This window comes from Ipomoea triloba, chromosome 3 (genome assembly GCF_003576645.1).
Source record: "Ipomoea triloba cultivar NCNSP0323 chromosome 3, ASM357664v1".
NCBI lineage: Eukaryota > Viridiplantae > Streptophyta > Magnoliopsida > Solanales > Convolvulaceae > Ipomoea > Ipomoea triloba.
In genome coordinates this window covers 1,144,974-1,162,618 of record NC_044918.1, presented here as the reverse complement: position 1 = coordinate 1,162,618, position 17,645 = coordinate 1,144,974, and the positions used below count along the sequence as shown (strand labels likewise).

The 17,645-nt window shown below is 36.7% G+C and overlaps 3 protein-coding genes and 1 long non-coding RNA gene across 5 annotated transcripts; 3 read left to right on the top strand and 1 right to left on the bottom strand.

Moving 5' to 3' along the window:
* The first annotated feature begins 1,156 nt into the window (after positions 1 to 1,156).
* Positions 1,157 to 2,691, top strand: LOC116014093 (probable receptor-like protein kinase At5g38990). The gene has a single exon (XM_031254089.1). The coding sequence runs from the start codon at positions 1,301 to 1,303 to the stop codon at positions 2,618 to 2,620; it is 1,320 nt and encodes a 439-aa protein (XP_031109949.1). The 5' UTR covers positions 1,157 to 1,300; the 3' UTR covers positions 2,621 to 2,691.
* Positions 2,692 to 2,871: 180 nt separating this feature from the next.
* LOC116012042 (receptor-like protein kinase FERONIA) lies at positions 2,872 to 4,446 on the top strand. The gene is made up of 2 exons (XM_031251512.1): positions 2,872 to 2,875; positions 3,389 to 4,446. The coding sequence occupies exons 1-2, from the start codon at positions 2,872 to 2,874 to the stop codon at positions 4,444 to 4,446; spliced, it is 1,062 nt and encodes a 353-aa protein (XP_031107372.1).
* Positions 4,447 to 7,730: 3,284 nt separating this feature from the next.
* On the bottom strand, positions 7,731 to 11,229 carry LOC116014092 (wall-associated receptor kinase 1-like). Of its 2 annotated transcripts, none has more exons than XM_031254086.1 (2): positions 8,781 to 11,229; positions 7,731 to 8,652 (listed from the first exon to the last, which is right to left on the bottom strand). In XM_031254086.1, the coding sequence occupies exon 1, from the start codon at positions 11,190 to 11,192 to the stop codon at positions 9,006 to 9,008; it is 2,187 nt and encodes a 728-aa protein (XP_031109946.1). In that variant the 5' UTR covers positions 11,193 to 11,229; the 3' UTR covers positions 7,731 to 8,652; positions 8,781 to 9,005. The 2 variants fall into 2 exon arrangements, with proteins under 2 accessions (XP_031109946.1, XP_031109947.1); XM_031254087.1 differs by having other exon boundaries at positions 7,731 to 8,297.
* Positions 11,230 to 13,975: 2,746 nt separating this feature from the next.
* LOC116011967 lies at positions 13,976 to 14,429 on the top strand. Its single transcript, XR_004097110.1, has 2 exons — positions 13,976 to 14,047; positions 14,145 to 14,429. It is a non-coding gene; the product is annotated as an uncharacterized LOC116011967 (long non-coding RNA).
* The last annotated feature ends 3,216 nt before the right edge of the window (positions 14,430 to 17,645 follow it).

Below are 17,645 nucleotides of genomic sequence, written 5' to 3'. Positions count from 1 at the left end.
GTATCCTTCAGCACTAATTTGAGCTGGGGCAGCCATTTTCCGGAAGAAAACGATGCTCGGATCAGGCACGAGCTGAGGTTTGCTGTGTTTTCCACTCCTTTTATCTTTTTTTTTTTTTTTTTTTTTTTTTTTTTCTGGATTCTTTCCACTAATTTTTTTTTTCCACTAACAAAATAACAACTTTAAAAATTAGAACTACACAATGAAATTAGTAAAGAAATTAAGCTGTGGTTGCAGGTAAAGGTTGTGGTTGATTGGATGATGGTGGCCGGACGGTGAGCAACATAGCCTAATGTGGAAGTGCAATGATCTGATCGACAGACTTGAGGAAGGATGAGTTGGATTATTTTTTTTTTAACAGATGCAAGAAAAAAAAATAAAAATATAAAAAGATATGGGATACTCTCACCAATGGAATCAATGAAAGCTCCAATTTCACACTTCGAGCATGTGAGAGCTCCAAAAAGAATAATTAAAAGACTGGAATAACAATTACTTAACTTCTTGTCGCCCATAATAATATGATCATTAAGTAATTTAGCATACAGTATTAGTATTGATATTCATAGTCTTATGATGAGATCTTGGCTCAAATAAAAGTGACATTTTAATAGTTTTATGAAGTTGCAAGCATATTCAACTACCCAATCCACATCACTTAATTAATGCTTGTTTTGTTCTTAATGACATCAACCAATCTAAAAACTTTTCTCATAAAATTTGGAATTTCTTTGAAAGTTACTAATGTGGAATTCATGGCCTGCCAGTTCCCGGATGAGAGTGCTATTCTGTGATCAGAATTTTAAGTTGTTTGAGTGAATTGACAAGTTGAAAGTCTTGGGCGATGAGAGACTGCATTTTTTGGCTGCATACTATGAAAAATCAATGGAAGCATCCATTCATAAGGTCCTAATTGGTAGGCACCTTTTTGTTTGTAGCTTCAAGAAAATTAACAAGTATAAAAACATTCCCATAACAATTACGTTTTTGGTATGTGGACCGGCTGAAAGTACATTATTTGAAGATATATTAAAAATGCATTATCAACCTGGAGAGTTTGGTTGAATCATCCATCCTTAACTAAAGGTCAAGAGTTTGATCCTTAGCTTTTAAAAAAGGAAAATCTTCGTGCCTGTTGTCCCATCCAATAGAGGTTGTGCCGATGATATAACAACCCATGTATTAGTCTCCCATGGTGGGCGACGACTTCAAGTCAACTAACTCAATCTAATTAATTAAAGTCATTACGGTGCCTTCCTTGAACCTCTGTTTCAGAAATCAGAACCACTGAAACTTAGCCATGCTATCCATGATCTACCTCCTTCTCCACCTGCTCACGACAACTACCTGTTCCGGTGGATCGCCGGCTTACACTCCCCCCGATCACATCCTTCATAACTGCGGAGGAGCATCGAAGCAGGATTCCAATGGCCGCAACTGGACATCTGACGCCTACTACCCTGAATGCCTTCTACCAGATGAGCCAGATATATCAGTAACTTACAAGGGTAAGGCTGTAGCAGCAGGTAACGCATCTATCCCCGATGTCCCATACAGCTCCGTCCATATCTTCGTAAACAAGTGCACTCGCTCTTACGCTGTTTCTCCTGGCCCAAAGTTCATCCGCCTCCACTTTAGCCCTAAAACCCATTACTCCGTTCCCGGCTTCAGTCAGCAGCCGGAAGATTCTTTCTTCTCTGTTAACGCTAATGAGTATACTCTCATGGCTAACTTCAGCGCCTTTCTCACCCTCTCGGATGCCTCAGTTGTTGAAAAAGAGTATATTGTAAATGTGGATGCCAATCGACTCGACATTACCTTCACTCCTTCTCCTAACTCTTTTGCGTTTGTCAATGGAATCCAGATCGTTTCCATTCCCACAGGCTATTACATTGGGGGAGAAGCCGCCGGCGTTGATGACAACCCGATAAAGTGGGTCCCCGGGAACAATAACTATTTTATCTTCAACAACACAGCTCTTGAGACTCTGTACAGGCTGGATGTTGGGGGACCTAAAGTTTTTCCGGTGAATGACACCGGCATGGACCGAACCTGGTATTCAGACGACAATTATGTTACCGGTTTAGGATATTTTACTCCTCCCTTGGATGTCAACATCACCTACACTTCATATACGCCGGCGTACTCTGCACCTGAGATAGTATATACTACCGCCAGGACAATAGCCAATGACAGCAATGTTGTCAATTGGACGTTTCCGGTGGATTCAGGGTTTTTATATCTTTTCAGGCTCTATTTTTGCGAGTTTGCGATCGAAATCGATAGCGGCAATGAACGAGTTTTCTCGGTGGACATAGCAAATATAACGGCTGATAGCCGTACTGATGTTTTTTTATTGGCAGGCGGCTCCAAAATTCCGATCTTCAGGGACTATCTGGTGAATGTGCCGGATATGGATGGTCGCCGGAATAAGCAGAATGTTTCGTTTGCTATAAGGCCTAACATGGCAACCCGACCTGTGTGGGCGAATGCGCTCTTAAACGGATTAGAGATTTTCAAGTTGAATGATACGCAAGGGAGCATGGCAGTGGGGCCCAATCTTGAGCTGCCTGTACAAATCTCTGGCAAGAAAGCCGTGTTGGATAATATTGCATTTTAAGTGACTATTTTATGGTATAAAATATGGAAATTCACTTCCAATTTAATTGGGTTAAAGTGGATTTGACTCCGTAGGAGAAATTAATATTTTGTATTCATAAAGTAGAAAATGGGTGAATGAGAAATTGATTCTCAAAATGTACCTATTGTTCATCTTAATAATGTTATATTATTATTTTATTATATATTATTTACCGCCCCATTATGTTTGGTTAGCAGCCCATATTCAATTTTTTATTATTATTGTTTGTAATGGGTAAGTTAGGTTAGTGCACTAATCCTTGTTTTGCCTGACTTTCTTTCCCTATATAAGGGAGTGCAATTCGTGGAGATTAGCACACAACAGAAAGAGAATTCAAAACCAAAGCTTTAAACCTTTTGTTCCCCCCTTTCCATTTCGGCAGTAGGCATAGTTAGTATAATAGAAATAAACAATCTTACTTGGGTTTATTCTATTATTACTATTCTTTGTCCAATTCCTGACAACTCTTATTTTAGGAGTATTGTTTAGCCATACTCTACATAAAATTGTGTTCTACCTTTGTTTCTAGTTCGCCGGGTCTATTTTATTGAGTGCTCAATAATTAGATCGAAATTCGTTTTATCCTGGGAAACCTAGGCTACAACGCTCCTAGCACTTTTGGAAGGTAGCAAAGTGTGGATAACACACGACTCGAATTTACAACCTCCTAAAATACCTCTTTATCCTTAGTTGTTTTTTTTGTTATTTTTCCCAAGTCATCTTTTCTCATACTATTTCCATTTCAAGCCGTTCTAGTTGGAGCCATTGTTGGTGGCGTGGCGGGTGGGGTTGCGGTGGTCGTGATCTTGGTGTTCTTGGTTTATTTTCGACGGAGAATTACAAGAGACTCCGCCACGAACGTTACCAGCTCGGAATCTAGTTCAAAGGCTCTGGATTTTAGCCAGTCGGAATTGTGCAGACATTTCTCTCAGGATGAGCTCAAATCGGCCACGGCCGATTTCGACGAGAGCTATGTTATTGGCAAAGGCGGTTTTGGAAAAGTCTATCGAGCTTCCATTAACGAATCAGATTGCAGCATTGAAGACGGAGCAGCAAACAATAGTATTGTTGCAGTCAAGAGATTGAACAGGGCGGAGTCTAGGCAAGGAGAGAACGAGTTTTGGATGGAAATCAAGATGCTTTCTAATCTCCGAAACCAAAACCTCGTCTCCCTAATCGGCTACTGCAACGAAGATGAAGAAATGTTACTGGTCTACGAGTACATGGCGAGAGGAACACTCGCGGACCATCTCTACAAGGTTAACGATGATAATCGTCCCAGTCTCTCTTGGGAACAGCGGCTCAACATTTGCCTCGGCGCCGCGCGTGGATTGCAATACCTTCACGCCGCAAATGTCATTCACCGGGACGTCAAGACCTCAAACATCCTGCTAGACCAAGATTTGGTGGCAAAGATTTCAGATTTCGGGTTATCCAAAATCGGACCTGGAAACGATTCCTTCACTCATATCTCCACAGACGTGAAAGGGACGTTTGGTTACTTGGATCCTGAATACTTCCTCACAAAGCGATTAACCACGAAATCCGACGTGTTTGCTTTCGGAGTGGTGCTGTTTGAAGTGCTCTCCGGTCGGCCGGCGCTGGACATGAGACTCGTCGTGGAGCAGCACAGCCTCGCTACTTGGGCGGTAGAGTGCATTAGAAAAGGAGAAATTGATCAAATGTTTGAGGGGTGTTTGGTGGGGCAAATGTCTCCGGCCTGCTCAGGGGCGGAGCCAGAAAATTCCAGTTGGGGGGCCAATATGCTAGAGAAAATTTATCGTGTTAGTCGACATTATAATTAACCGTACTATATATAATTATATGAGTAAATTGACACGAGTGTCGATCAGTACTTTAGATTTTTTTCATATAACACAAAATATCATAATAATAACAACAACAACAAGAACAATAACATTTATTTAAATATAAATTGTCAATTTTTATCAAATAAAAAGTTTTGTCAATTATTTTGTCACCAAATTTTTTCATAATTAATTAATATTCATTTTACTGATTAACAATATTTCAAAATTTGAGAGATAAAGACAAAAATCAATATCACAAATTAAACAATCAATATTAATTTTTGACAATTTCAATAGTAATTATTTAAACAAGCAAATGTACATCTTCAAAGTGTAAATAAATAATTAAAACACACAATAAATGATTAATTAATTAATCAACATAACTAATAAAACTAAAGCATATATCTCAAATTTGGGGATTTTTTAAAATAAAATAGATATTTGATGCCCTCCATTATTAAAATCTTGATAAAAGAAAGGCTAAAGTGTCATTCCGCACCATGAACTATATTAGATTATTCATGCCGCACCTTGAACTTTCATAACGTCCATTTCGGTACACAAACGATTAATTTTTTTTTCATCTAGCATTTTTTACAAGTTACCAGGTTACTATGATGACATGACACATGTAATTAGCTTATGTGGATCTTCTTTTAAAGTTAACCAAATTTTTTTAAGTAAACTTCAAAAATCAACGCCTCACGCTGCCCCTCCCCTATGCCTTTAGCCGAACCAGTGCGCACTAGACCAAATCACAACAGCCCCTCCACAATCCACTGCTCCTCTCCTCCCTTGCGGCAGCGTGCGCCGAGCCCATCGACGACCTGCCTAGGGGTGACCGCAGTTCGTTCCGGTTCCGAACCGTCGGTTCACGGTTCCAAAGTTACACAAACCAGAACTGGAACCTTATAAGGTTCCGGTTCCGATTCAACATGAATTTTTTATTTTGTATATATATACTTATATATAATATGTTTTGCTATTATAAAAAACATATTATAAATTATTATTATTATTATTTTGGCTACTACCTACTGGCAGTAGCTAAATATAATTTTGTTTTTTAATTTTACGGTTCCGGTACCGGTTATTGGGCTGGAGAAGGTTTAGAAGAAAACAAAAAAAAAAAAAAGAAGAAAAAAAAAAGTCCAAGTCAGCATAGATTACCTATAACTTGTAGGTAACCTGTAAAAATTGCTAGATGAAAAAAAAAAGTAATGGTTTGTGTATCGAAATAAACCTTATGAAAGTTCAAGTTGCGGCATGAATAATCCAATATAGTTCGTGGTGCGGGATGACACTTTAGCCTAAAAGAAATAAGATAAAAAGAAGATGGTGACTTTAATTATTTGATTTATTTCTTTCTATTTAATGAATTTAAACTTTAATATATATTTTGAGTTCACTTAATATAAACATAATAGATTATTTTTTTAAAAAAAATTAGGGGGGAAGGCGGGTGGGGGGGTGAAAGTGTATTTATCGCTACTATATCAATATATACATACATATTTATTAAAATATTTTAAGGTGAGGTAAGGGGTGGAGTGGGGGTTGGAGGGGGGGCTAGGGCCCCCTACCCCATAAGGTGCCTCCGCCCCTGGGCCTGCTGGAAGGTGTTCGTGGAAATCGCAGGAAGATGCTTGCGTAGAGAACCACGGCAACGGCCTGACATGGCGGATGTAGTGAAGAATCTTGAGTTAGCAGTGGCCTTGCAACAAAGGGCGGCGGAAATAGCATTGATTGTAAGCATTATTGGCCGTGATAATCCTAGTAAGGGCTATGTCGTCCGGTCGCACCTGTACCAACTCTTTCAAAGGGGAAAATTGTTCTTTCAGGACAATAATTGAAGCTCCTTAATTCTTCCCATATTTAATTTAGACACCCCTGATGTATTAAATGTGGGCAGTACATAAGTCATACTCTTGTAAAAACACCAAGTGTGACAAAAAAATGTTAACATATTTGGTATTGTTGTTAGCTTATTGGGTTAGAGGGTATGACTAATTAATAACATTAGCGGAATATATATATATATATATATATATATATATATATATATGTGTGTGTGTGTGTTTGGTAAATTAACTGTTAGCTTGATAATTGTTTGATATAATTTTTTTTCTCAAAAAAAACTAATTGAAAACCATTGTTTTGAGTATCTTTTGAATTTTAGTATTTTGAACCATTGTTTTGAGTATCTTTTGAATTTTAGTATTTTGAAGTTACAAAAAAAAAAAACTGATTAACTAAACACTTATATTGATTTTTATCAAGTCAAACAACTAATAGTGATTAAATAAGTCAAATTTGGCGAATCAGCTAGCTATTTTATCAAATCTCTCTTTTTTTTTTTCAATATTTTGTTTTTTTATTCGTAGGAAATAAGTTTGTACACCCCTTCCACATGGGGGTGTAACCGAGTGCCACTAGACCATAAGGTAATTGGCATATATATGCTATTTAGTATATATATAATATATAAATATATACTCTGTAATATCTAATATATGTAATATATAATATCTAATATATGTAATATATAATATATGATATCAAATATCTAATATATATGTTACTCCGTATATAATATATGAAATATAGTTAGGATTTTAGATAACCTTTAATTTTTAGTAGTCATATTTTTAAATCAATTTTTAGTAAAGTTTTAAGTGAATTAAACTAATTAAAATTGGAAAAATAATAAAGAAAAATATAAAGAGAGAATTTTTTTTTATCAAAAATAGAAAAATTTATGATAAAGACTTAAAGTGTTCAAAAAATAATAATATGAATGTTAAATGACAACAACAATAATTTAGAACTAAATTTAAAAATGTAGTATATGTTCATAACTACTTTCTCAATCTACTAAAGGTACACAAAGTCAATAATTAACTCCACTGAGGCTCAAACCTACTCTCATCATCATGTGAGAGTGTAAATCAGGACACCGGGTGCCACTAGACCCCAAGTTCTTTGGCAAGTAGAATTAACTCTTATTCATTACTATTTGATTATCAACTAAACAACTAGATACAATAGACACGAAGACGAGCGAGGCGCAGAAATTGATAAAGAAACAATATCAATAAAATTAAGAAAGGTAGGAATTAAATTAGAACTTAACGTAAATTAATTCATAAATGCATCACTGATCCGGGGCTTAACACGTTCGATCACGAGGATTCTTGCAGTTGATTGGCTTGCTGGGACTACCAGGCGGAAGGCAGCTCTGATATCTGTAGGCATTACAAAATGCTCCACTATCCTTTTCCACGTGATAGACAATATGGCCCGTTGTCGGGTCATTATTAGGAAGAAGCATTCTGCCGATTCCCCAATCCGTCGAGGATTCTTCGCCGCCGTCCACTTCCATGTAATCGGCGATGAGAGAAGAAGCGTTGCTAACGATGCGGAGGTTAGCGGCACTCGCACCTTCAGCTACCACCATATTTGTCATTATTATCACAGAGAATGTGAAGAATACCTGAAGAAGGAGACTCCTCTGATATACTTCTCTTCTCATCTTTAATTTTTGCTGTGTTCGTTATGATTTCTCTTCAATCCTCTGTGATTTATTTAAATATTTTGCCAGGATAAGGCTAGCTGCAAGTATGAAGTGTATTGCTGACCACTGAACATGTCCTTCGCTGTCTGTATCGTCCAGCACTAACTTGACGGACTTCTTAGGGCAGCCGTTTTCGGATTTTCTGGAAGAAGACAATGCCTCGCATCTGTCACAGGTACGGATAGCGAGCAATTCACGCTATATTTTTTGTTTTCTTATGTCTCTTTCTAACAATAATTCACGCTAAGTGGCTGTGTGTTTGTTCTGCCTGCACAAATTGTGTGGGAAATTGGAGTTTATCTTCATGGTAAAGTTCGAGTTATTGACGATTAATGTTTGGGATTTAAAATGCTAATAGACAAAAAAATCATAGGGAGCTGAGGAAAGAGAATGTGAACTTGATTTCATGAAATAATGGCATAATAAGTTTAGAATGTAAGGAATGCAACAAGCATGTTCAGCTACAATTTGCAGGCTGGATGAAAGAAAATGAAGTTCTGTTTCTGAATGGTGGCATTGATACACTAGAGCAATATAATTTCTGTTTTTAGTTTCAGAGAACCTGAAGCTCCTTTAGCAAGTCAAAACTAATTTCACAGTCGACTAACCTGAGGCTCTGCAACCTATCAAGGAAACCACCACGTAAATCCAATCATTCCACAAACAATGTCATATGTTTAATTCATCGTAATTGTGATTAAATAACTTAGTTGATGTAAATGCATGTACGGGGTTTCTTGGAAACAATAACCTGGCAAACAGCACCGCATGCATTCATAGGAAGTAGAGGAAGAGAATGTGAAGTTGCTTTTGTGAAAGCTGGAATGAGGACAAGTATAGAACGAATGTAAGAAACCCAACAAGCATGTTCAGCTACAATATAATTTATTTTGCAGGCTAGATGGATGGAAGAAAAAGAAATTTTGCTTCTGAATGGTGCATTTCTGTTTCACTTTTGGATTCTGATACCTAAATCTCACTTATTGACAGTCTTTTTCTGAATTCGTGTTGCAGACAGTTGCATATTGCCATCTGATGCTTCTTGCAGCTTGAGGGCACCCTCCAGACTTTTCAAAATCTCACTTATTGTCGGTCTTTCTCTGAATTCGTGTTGCAGACAGTTGCATATAGTATCAACGAACATCTCAAGGCAGTCTGGTGATATTTTCCAAACAATGTCAGGGTCTATATATATTGAATGGTTACCTGACTTACCTCTTCCTTGTGACTTGAACCAGAAGGCTCTAGTATCCACATCCTTCGTTATCTGGAGTATCGATTCATTGTTGGCACATAACACTTCAATTAACAGTAAGCCAAATGCATATGCATAAGATTTTTCTGTTGGTGTTATAAAACCTAAATCTCCTGAATCCAGAATTCCACAGTCAGGACTGTTAACTACCCCTCTACACCAACCAGAGTGTTGTTTACTTCTAGACCAACCAAAATCGGAAACTTTAGCAACCCAATTCTCATCCAGAAAAATGTTGCTTGAGTTGAATACATGGTGGAGAATGCTCTTCTTCAAGGTATGGTGAAGGCAGCACAAACCACGCGCAGCATCAATGCAGATTTTAAGCCTTTGCTTCCATGGGAGAGGATTATTGTAAGGTTTATGGAGATGATCTTGCAGACTCCCATTTGCCATGTAATCATATACAAAGATCTTATGTTTATCATCAGTATTGCAGTAGCCAATCAGAGAGACAACATTATTAGCATGGCTGGGCAAAGGGAGATCGTAATGGTAAAATTGCAACTCTAGATCCATGCGATCATGACACACTGAACTGGTGGCCCTTCTGATAGCTACATTACTTTTACCACCATCTAAAGATCCAATGAACACCTCATCATCTTCCCCAAAACCAATAATACGAGTCTTGTTGAAATTGCGAGTGGCCTGCAGGATTTCAGTGATGGAGAATTGGCGTAGTCCTTCATATTTTGTTGCAGAAGCTCTGGTATTTGGTGGCTTTATCGGCAGGACATGCAAAAGATCCCCTTGACCTGGTTTGCTTTCGGAATTTCTATCCTTCTTCTTCTTCTTATTCTTATTCTTCTTTTGCTGTAATTCCAACAATGATTCAAGTTTTGTTAGCACATCAGTCATATTTGGTCGTTCGTGTGGCTTTCTGCCCAAACATCTCTCTGCAATTTCTGCAAATGCCTTCAAACAAGTTTGAGAGACTTGCCCTGCCAAACAGTTGTCAACAATATCATTAACATTTCCTTTTTTCAGGTAGTCTATGGCCCAAATGGCTAGATTTTTCCCTTCCTCAACAATCCTCTCATCCAGTGCTGGCCTTCCGGTGAGCACTTCAAGCAGCACTACTCCAAAAGCATAAATGTCGGATTTTGTTGTCAATCTGCAAGTTGTGAAGTATTCAGGATCCAAGTAGCCAAATGTTCCTTTGACAATTGTACTAATATGAGTGAACGACTTGTTTCCAGGCCCCATTTTGGACAAACCAAAATCTGAAACCTTTGCCACCCAACTCTCATCCAGCAGAATGTTTGAGCTTTTTACATCCCGGTGTATCGCCTTAGGCTTGGAGGTGTGAAGGTAATGCAATCCCCGCGCAGCACCTATTGAAATCTCGAGTCGTTTTTCCCAAGAGAGAGGATGATCATCATTCTTCCCCAATCTATCAAATTTGTGGAGATGGTCTGCAAGAGTTCCTTTAGGCATGTACTCATAAACCAACACCCTCTCTTTACCTTCATTGCAGAAGCCTATTAGGGACACAAGGTGTTCATTTTGAAACTTTGATAGCATTTCGATCTCTGTCCAAAACTCCCCCTCTCCCTGCTTGGACCCTTCCTTCAAACGTTTAATTGCTACAGTCGTTGCACTGCCATGTATAGTGCCCTTGTACACATTACCATATCCACCCCTTCCAATCAAGAGACTAAAATTGTTGGTGTATTGTTGAATCTCCTTAAGTGAAAATTGACGAAATGCTTGGTCCTTGGAACATGATGTTGTGTTTCTTTTGGTGGAGTTAGCTTCATAGAGGCACCTTAGGTAATAGATGGCAATGTTCAATAAAGTGATTGCTACTGTGATTGTAGTAGCAATTGCATTCTTTCTATCAGAAGTGATCAGACCATGGAACAACATACAAGGTATAAGAATAAAAAGCAGGGAATGATGCATATTGTTGCTGTTGAGGTATTGGGTTATGCTTTATGCTTTCGACTGGTTCAAGTTCTGAGCCTAAAAGAGGAGACTTAGTGGAGAGAAGGTGATATCCAGGTTGGTAAACTTTCTAGCACTGGAATCTCAATCTAGTTACTATTACTAGTGTATTTCGTCGGCTTGTCGGCGTTGGAAATTTACGTTGACTTGAACACCTTTTTTAATTGCCTAGTCTTTGTACTGCTGAATAATTATACACATGTTATTTACCCCCTTTTTTTTCCTCGAACTTTTTGTGGTGAAGATTGTGGAATACATTTGATCTTAAAAGTAGTTAGTGGGACATTTTTTTTTATTTTTTATTTTTGAAAATGTTAGTGGGACATCTTTCTGCGCAAATATCTTCGTTCATGTTTGTCTTCTAAGTTCATAGAACCCGTACATTAATCATTTTATACTAAGAGGTCATCTCACATCCATCATGCAACTCTTTCAATGTGACTAATCAACATTTTAGTATGGCACTTTTAAAATGTCCCAAACTTTATTTGTTGTTTGAGCACTAGTTAATTGCTCACATGCAACTTTTTCAATGCCTGATCAACTTTTTAGTATGACACTTTTAAAATGTCCCAAACTTTATTTGTTGTTTGAGCACTATTTAATTGCTAAAAATAAAGTAATTGGCACCTTGGTGGATCTGTCCTATGATCAATTGATCTCGTTGTATAACGTTAGAGCAGCTTCATCTAGTAAATCAAGATAAAAAAAACTCTAAAGATTTTTAACTTTTAAATGTGTGGTTATCATAATTTATCAATAATTGTGATCGAATTTTCCATCTAATTTAGGACTGAGTATATCGAGATTGAAAGGTTGACATATTCTTATACCAGATGTTAGATATATTAAATATAATATACCTATATATAATTTGAAAGAAGAAGAAAACATAAAGAAAAACTTAAGAATTTTTATTACTTCTCATCACATCAAAATACTTTGTAACACACACTATTTATAGTAAAGAGAATAACAAATTATGGCTAAAGAAATACTAACCCACTAACCCAGCGAAACAAACTTGGGTTGCATGGTCACCACCTCTTCCTGGTTTCGTGAAGCTGAACACCGATGGGGCAAGGAAGACGAACTCTGGTCTGGCCAGTGTAGGAGGCATCATCCGCGATCATAGAGGGAGATGGATCGTCGGCTTCTCGTCTAAAATTGGCAATACCAACAGCTTCATCGTCGAGCTGTGGGAGTTTCGGGAGGGTCTCCTGTTAGCTAAAAACTGTGCTTTGACAAAGTGGTCGTTGAAATAGACTCTGAATCTTTAGTTTATGCTCTTGCTAAGGATTTGAGCAGCTCTTCAGACTCTTCTACCTTGGTTTCTGATAGCAAAACTTTTATGGAAACTTTCAACGAGATTAGTATCTCCCACATACTTCGTGAAGGAAATCAATGTGTAGATTGTTTAGCAAATTTGGGTCAAGACTCAGGCTGAGGTACGATAGTATAGGATACTCCGCCGAATGCTCTGCGTAATCTTCTCGATCGTGACTCTCATCAGATTGCTACCCACATGTGGCGGTAATGTTGATTAATTTTTTGGGACCTATGGTCCCTTCCATTCCCCAAAAAAAAAAAAAAAAACTAACCCACTAACACCTATCACACACTATTACCGCTAACTTTAATTTAACAATCTATCATCTATCATCTATCATTATATTAAAGCAACAACTTCTTGAAGCCAATTTCCCTCCAACACAAAACTGTGTCGTTTTGCAGTAGTAAATATAATCCGGATTCATTAATTAGTGTTCACACTATTTTACGTAGATCTATGACTATTCAGCATGCTGCATTGAATTCCTATTTCAAATTATGTATTGAAAATGTTTGTATATTTGAATCACCTATGAATAATAGGGCTAATCAAACCAAGCATTAATTACAGACTACTTATTACATCGATTGGGTAACCTTTTAATACATAACCCATAATACATGTAAACCTTTCGAATTGTATTGTTCAAAATCAGATATCAGATATAAAATAGAAGAGACATGCTGCGAAATTATGAAACATTTTCAAAGTGATCTTGGAATCTGAAACGTTTTGGCTGATCTTCCTCCTTCCAACACTCTTAATTATTTCATTCCTCAAGAATAGATAATCATTTCTTCATACTCTATATAAAGCTTCATGAGAATAGACAGCTTCCCACATACTTCCTGCAACTACACCATCTCAAACACTTGTTACAAACATATGAACATATGAATTCCCTGAAGCTAGAGGAAGTAAACTGAGTAAGAGTAATGAATGTTTGTTCCATGATGTAGAGGTAATTGAAAATTTCTATCTACACTCTGATTTGAATTTATATTTATCACTCTTTTTGTTTCTAATGTTTTTTTGTATTATTTGGTTTCCTTATACTAACAGGGAACATATATTCATCCCAAGTAAGTAATCAATATGTAGACTATTGATTTCTGTTCTTCTTACACCTGCAACCCTAACATTATTAAACTGTGCTAAGTGGTTGGTTTTACTGAATTTAGGTTATCAGCGGTTCACAGTCCTGTTCGCAGTATCAGTACTGCAACAGTTTTGTCCCAGTCAACAGGGCTGTTTGATTTTAGGAGTGGTTCTGTTGTTGTTTCTTCTATTTCTGATATGTTAGTTAAACAAGAGGTATACTACAACTCTTTAAATTACTTACTGTAATGCTCTACTACCAGATAATTAATTTACAACATACCTAACCACTTACTGTCAGAGATTAAGTGATAACCAGGAAAAAGATTTGATGTCCAAAATGATAGAAGAGGATGAAGAAGAATCTTAGGAATCAGATATGGTACTGCCCTATTTGTTTTTCATTTTTCTAAGGGAATTCACTATTTTTGTTTTCTATGCCTAAGTAGTTTTAGTTATTTTTTTGTATTTTCACGAAGCTTCGATAGGTGATGAGGTTAATAGTCCAGCAAGTACACAAGAGTTGAAACAAAAAGTGGTTCGTTGTGAGGACAGTGATACTGCCAAGAGATGCCTCCTGGATCAGTTCTCTTCATCAAATAAGATCAAAAAGTCAAAGTTTACTAATATTAAACAGGAGAAACTGTAATTTAAGTTTGAATACTTTGGTGTTTGTTTTGTTATGCTTTTTTGGCACTACCTGAACTTTGTATGATGAACTGTTAATTTTTGGTTAAATAGTACTGTGTGAGTGCTATTGGACACAGTTGTTGCTGCCATGCTTTTAGGCGACATTATGGTTTGGGGTGGTTTGTTTGGTTTAGTTCTGACAATGCTACTTGAAAATGTTTTGTGAAAGGTTTCCTGACTATTATCACCTTTTCATTGGTGAACCTATTTTATTAAATGCTATTGAAATTATGCTATTGATTTGACCAAAAATATGTATATTTCTACTTTGTATTCTCCCCGTCTTCTTAAAACTGTTTGCAGGATGAGGTGTAACACTACACTTAACTATACGGAGGGCAAGCTATGGACCTAATGCAACCAAGATAGGAGGATATCACCCCTGACACATGAAACAACCAATATGTGAAGCTAAACATTCCTGAAGAAGCAGGCTATTTGAGTTCTTTGAAAACTTATGTACCAGGCTACCTTAGGTTTTTTTTTTAACTTATGTAATTTTCTGTACTATACAACCTCATGTATCCAAATACAAATTGTTGCTTTTGATTGACAACTATGATATTTAGATAAAACCACCAAATGCAACAGAAGAATGAAACAAGCACATAATAAGAACTACAAATATATTGATATATATTTTCAGTAAAAGGTTACCACAGTAACATTAACAAATAAAGCCTTTTTTCCACACCAACATCAATTATAAAGGTTACCGAAAAAAAAATTCATTGACGAATGTTTAACAAATTCTAAGTAGCTTACTGTTTTTTTGCCTTAAGTACGATTCATATTTGCTAGAACTGTCTCTTCAATACTGTCTGCATATTTATATATCGACTTTTTCCTCCTGAATTTGAAAAAATCAAAAATTAGTAAAACCGTATTTATGTTTAGCGAAAACATTTACTAATCAAGTAATCTAATAACAAATACATTAACTAATTTCGAAATCTTCAATTTGAAACACAATTAATGAACTGATAAGAATTTGATTTAGGGAAGTAGACTTAGCTATACAGTATTTGCCCCGTTGCTGCTTGAATAGTTCCGTACATGACCTATAATCCGTGCCTTAAGAACCTTTCACTCTAGGTTTAAGGTGCAAAAAATGAGATCGGCGAAATTGTAGGATCGTAGTCGAAATTAAAGGTCGAAAACTTCCACAACTTTTAGAACCAATCTATGAATGGATTATGAAGTAGTAGAATCAAATCGAGTTGAGAAAGGCTGTGGATTCAGAGGAATAACTACATATTTGAAAACAGAGGGTAAGATTGAAGGGATTCTCTCGAACAGATCGAGAGGTAGTTGTCGCTGTTACCAGCGTAGAAGAACAGTCAATTTAGGTGGAGAAGAGGCTAAGATTTCTTTTATATGGCCAAAGATGGGTCGGGTCATGGGCTGCTGTTTGGGCTGCTGAATGTATGTAATCTTCGGCCTACATTTGTGCACTATATTATTTTTTATGTGGGCCTGAATTTAGTTATAGGTATATGTTGAATACAAATTTTATCTTTTTATATTTGTTGTTATATCATACACTTGCTTTTAATCTGAATATAAATTCCTAATTACAAATTTGTTGTGTTCCATATTATGTTAACATATATCATATAAATGATAGTTTACATTTATTACGTATACCTTTATTTTTTGAAAAATGTTATTATTTTATGTTTGTTCCTTTTATTTTTTTTTTAAAAGAATATTGTTTTATATTCATGTTTTTCGTTAATTGCAGAAAATGATAAAGATACCCCCCCTTATCAAATATTTGCAATGATATCTCACCAGTTGGCAGTGTTGCAAAAATTCCGCCTAAGCGCTAATTAATGCGTATCACCTTAAATGGTGGTCTAGCCGGCTGGCTGACTAAACGACCGTCTAGGCCGCCAAGTCGGACGATTAACTATTGTTCTTTTTTTTTAAGGGTTATTTCACTAAAAACAACATCGTTTTGAGTGAAATAACCCTAAATTGTACAAACTCTAAATATTTTTAGGTTAATATTTAATATTTAATATTTTAGTATTAACTATTAAAGTATTATATAATTTATAATTATTAGTCTTTTAAAAATAAAAAATAAAATAAAATAATACACGGGCGCCTAGGCGGCGATTAACCCCGCCTAGGCGTCCTAGGCGCTCCCCGAGCGCCTGAGTAATGCCTAGCGATTTTTTCAATCATGCCAGTTGGTAATAATGTTGTTCTGAGAAACAACAGTGGAGTCGGTAATTATTCTACAAATAATACACCAATTAGTGCCCTTACTGAAGGTAAATATAACTATCAAACTGTATTACCACATATTTTCAAATTTTTAATATACAAATTCATTATAGTAACATCTCATTTATATACTATCATACTTTTTTTTAAAAAACTATTTTTAATCTTTAACATATATTAAATGTCCGTGCATCGCACAGGTGCAACTACTGGTCAACTTAATAAAACTAGCAACTAACTTTTTTTACTTGGTTTAATATTATAATACTCCGTAATAATATTATTATCACATTGTAACACTAAAATCAGTCAAATAGTGTCGGGCTGTTGGGACTATTCGAGTCATTATTAGAAAATGCCGGTTTCCAGATCCGTCGGGGATTCCTCGCCGCCGTCCACTTCCATGCAATCAGCGACGACAGAAGAAGTTTTGTTAATAATGCGGAGGTTAGCGGCGATTACGCATTCAGCTATCGCCATATTTGTGCTTATTACTATTATCAGGAGAACGAGATTCCTAGCAGTCTGGTACCTAAGCCTAATAGCCTATAATATGCTTCTCTTCTCAATTTTTTATGTTCTTCATGTTTTCTCTTCAATCAAGGATTTGTTTAAATATTTTACAAGGATAATGCCGCAAGTATGAAGTGTATGGCTGAACGATGAACATGTGCGTGCCGTCTGTATCGTTCAGCCCCAACTTGAAGGACCTCTTAGGACGACCATTTTCTGGAAGAAAACAATGCACTCGATGCGTCGGATCTGTCACGAGGTTTTTACTGTTGACAGGTACGCATAGCGAGCAATTGCGAGGTTCTTCGATTCCCCATTTGATTTACGTAGCTTATGTTTCTTTCAAGTAGCTTACGCTAAGCGGCTGTGTATTTGTTCTGCCGATTCCCCAATCCGTCGAGGATTCTTCGCCGCCGTCCACTTCCATGTAATCGGCGATGAGAGAAGAAGCGTTGCTAACGATTTGGAGGTTAGCGGCACTCTCACCTTCAGCTACCACCATATTTGTCATTTTTTTTTTTTGAAAACCATATTTGTCATTA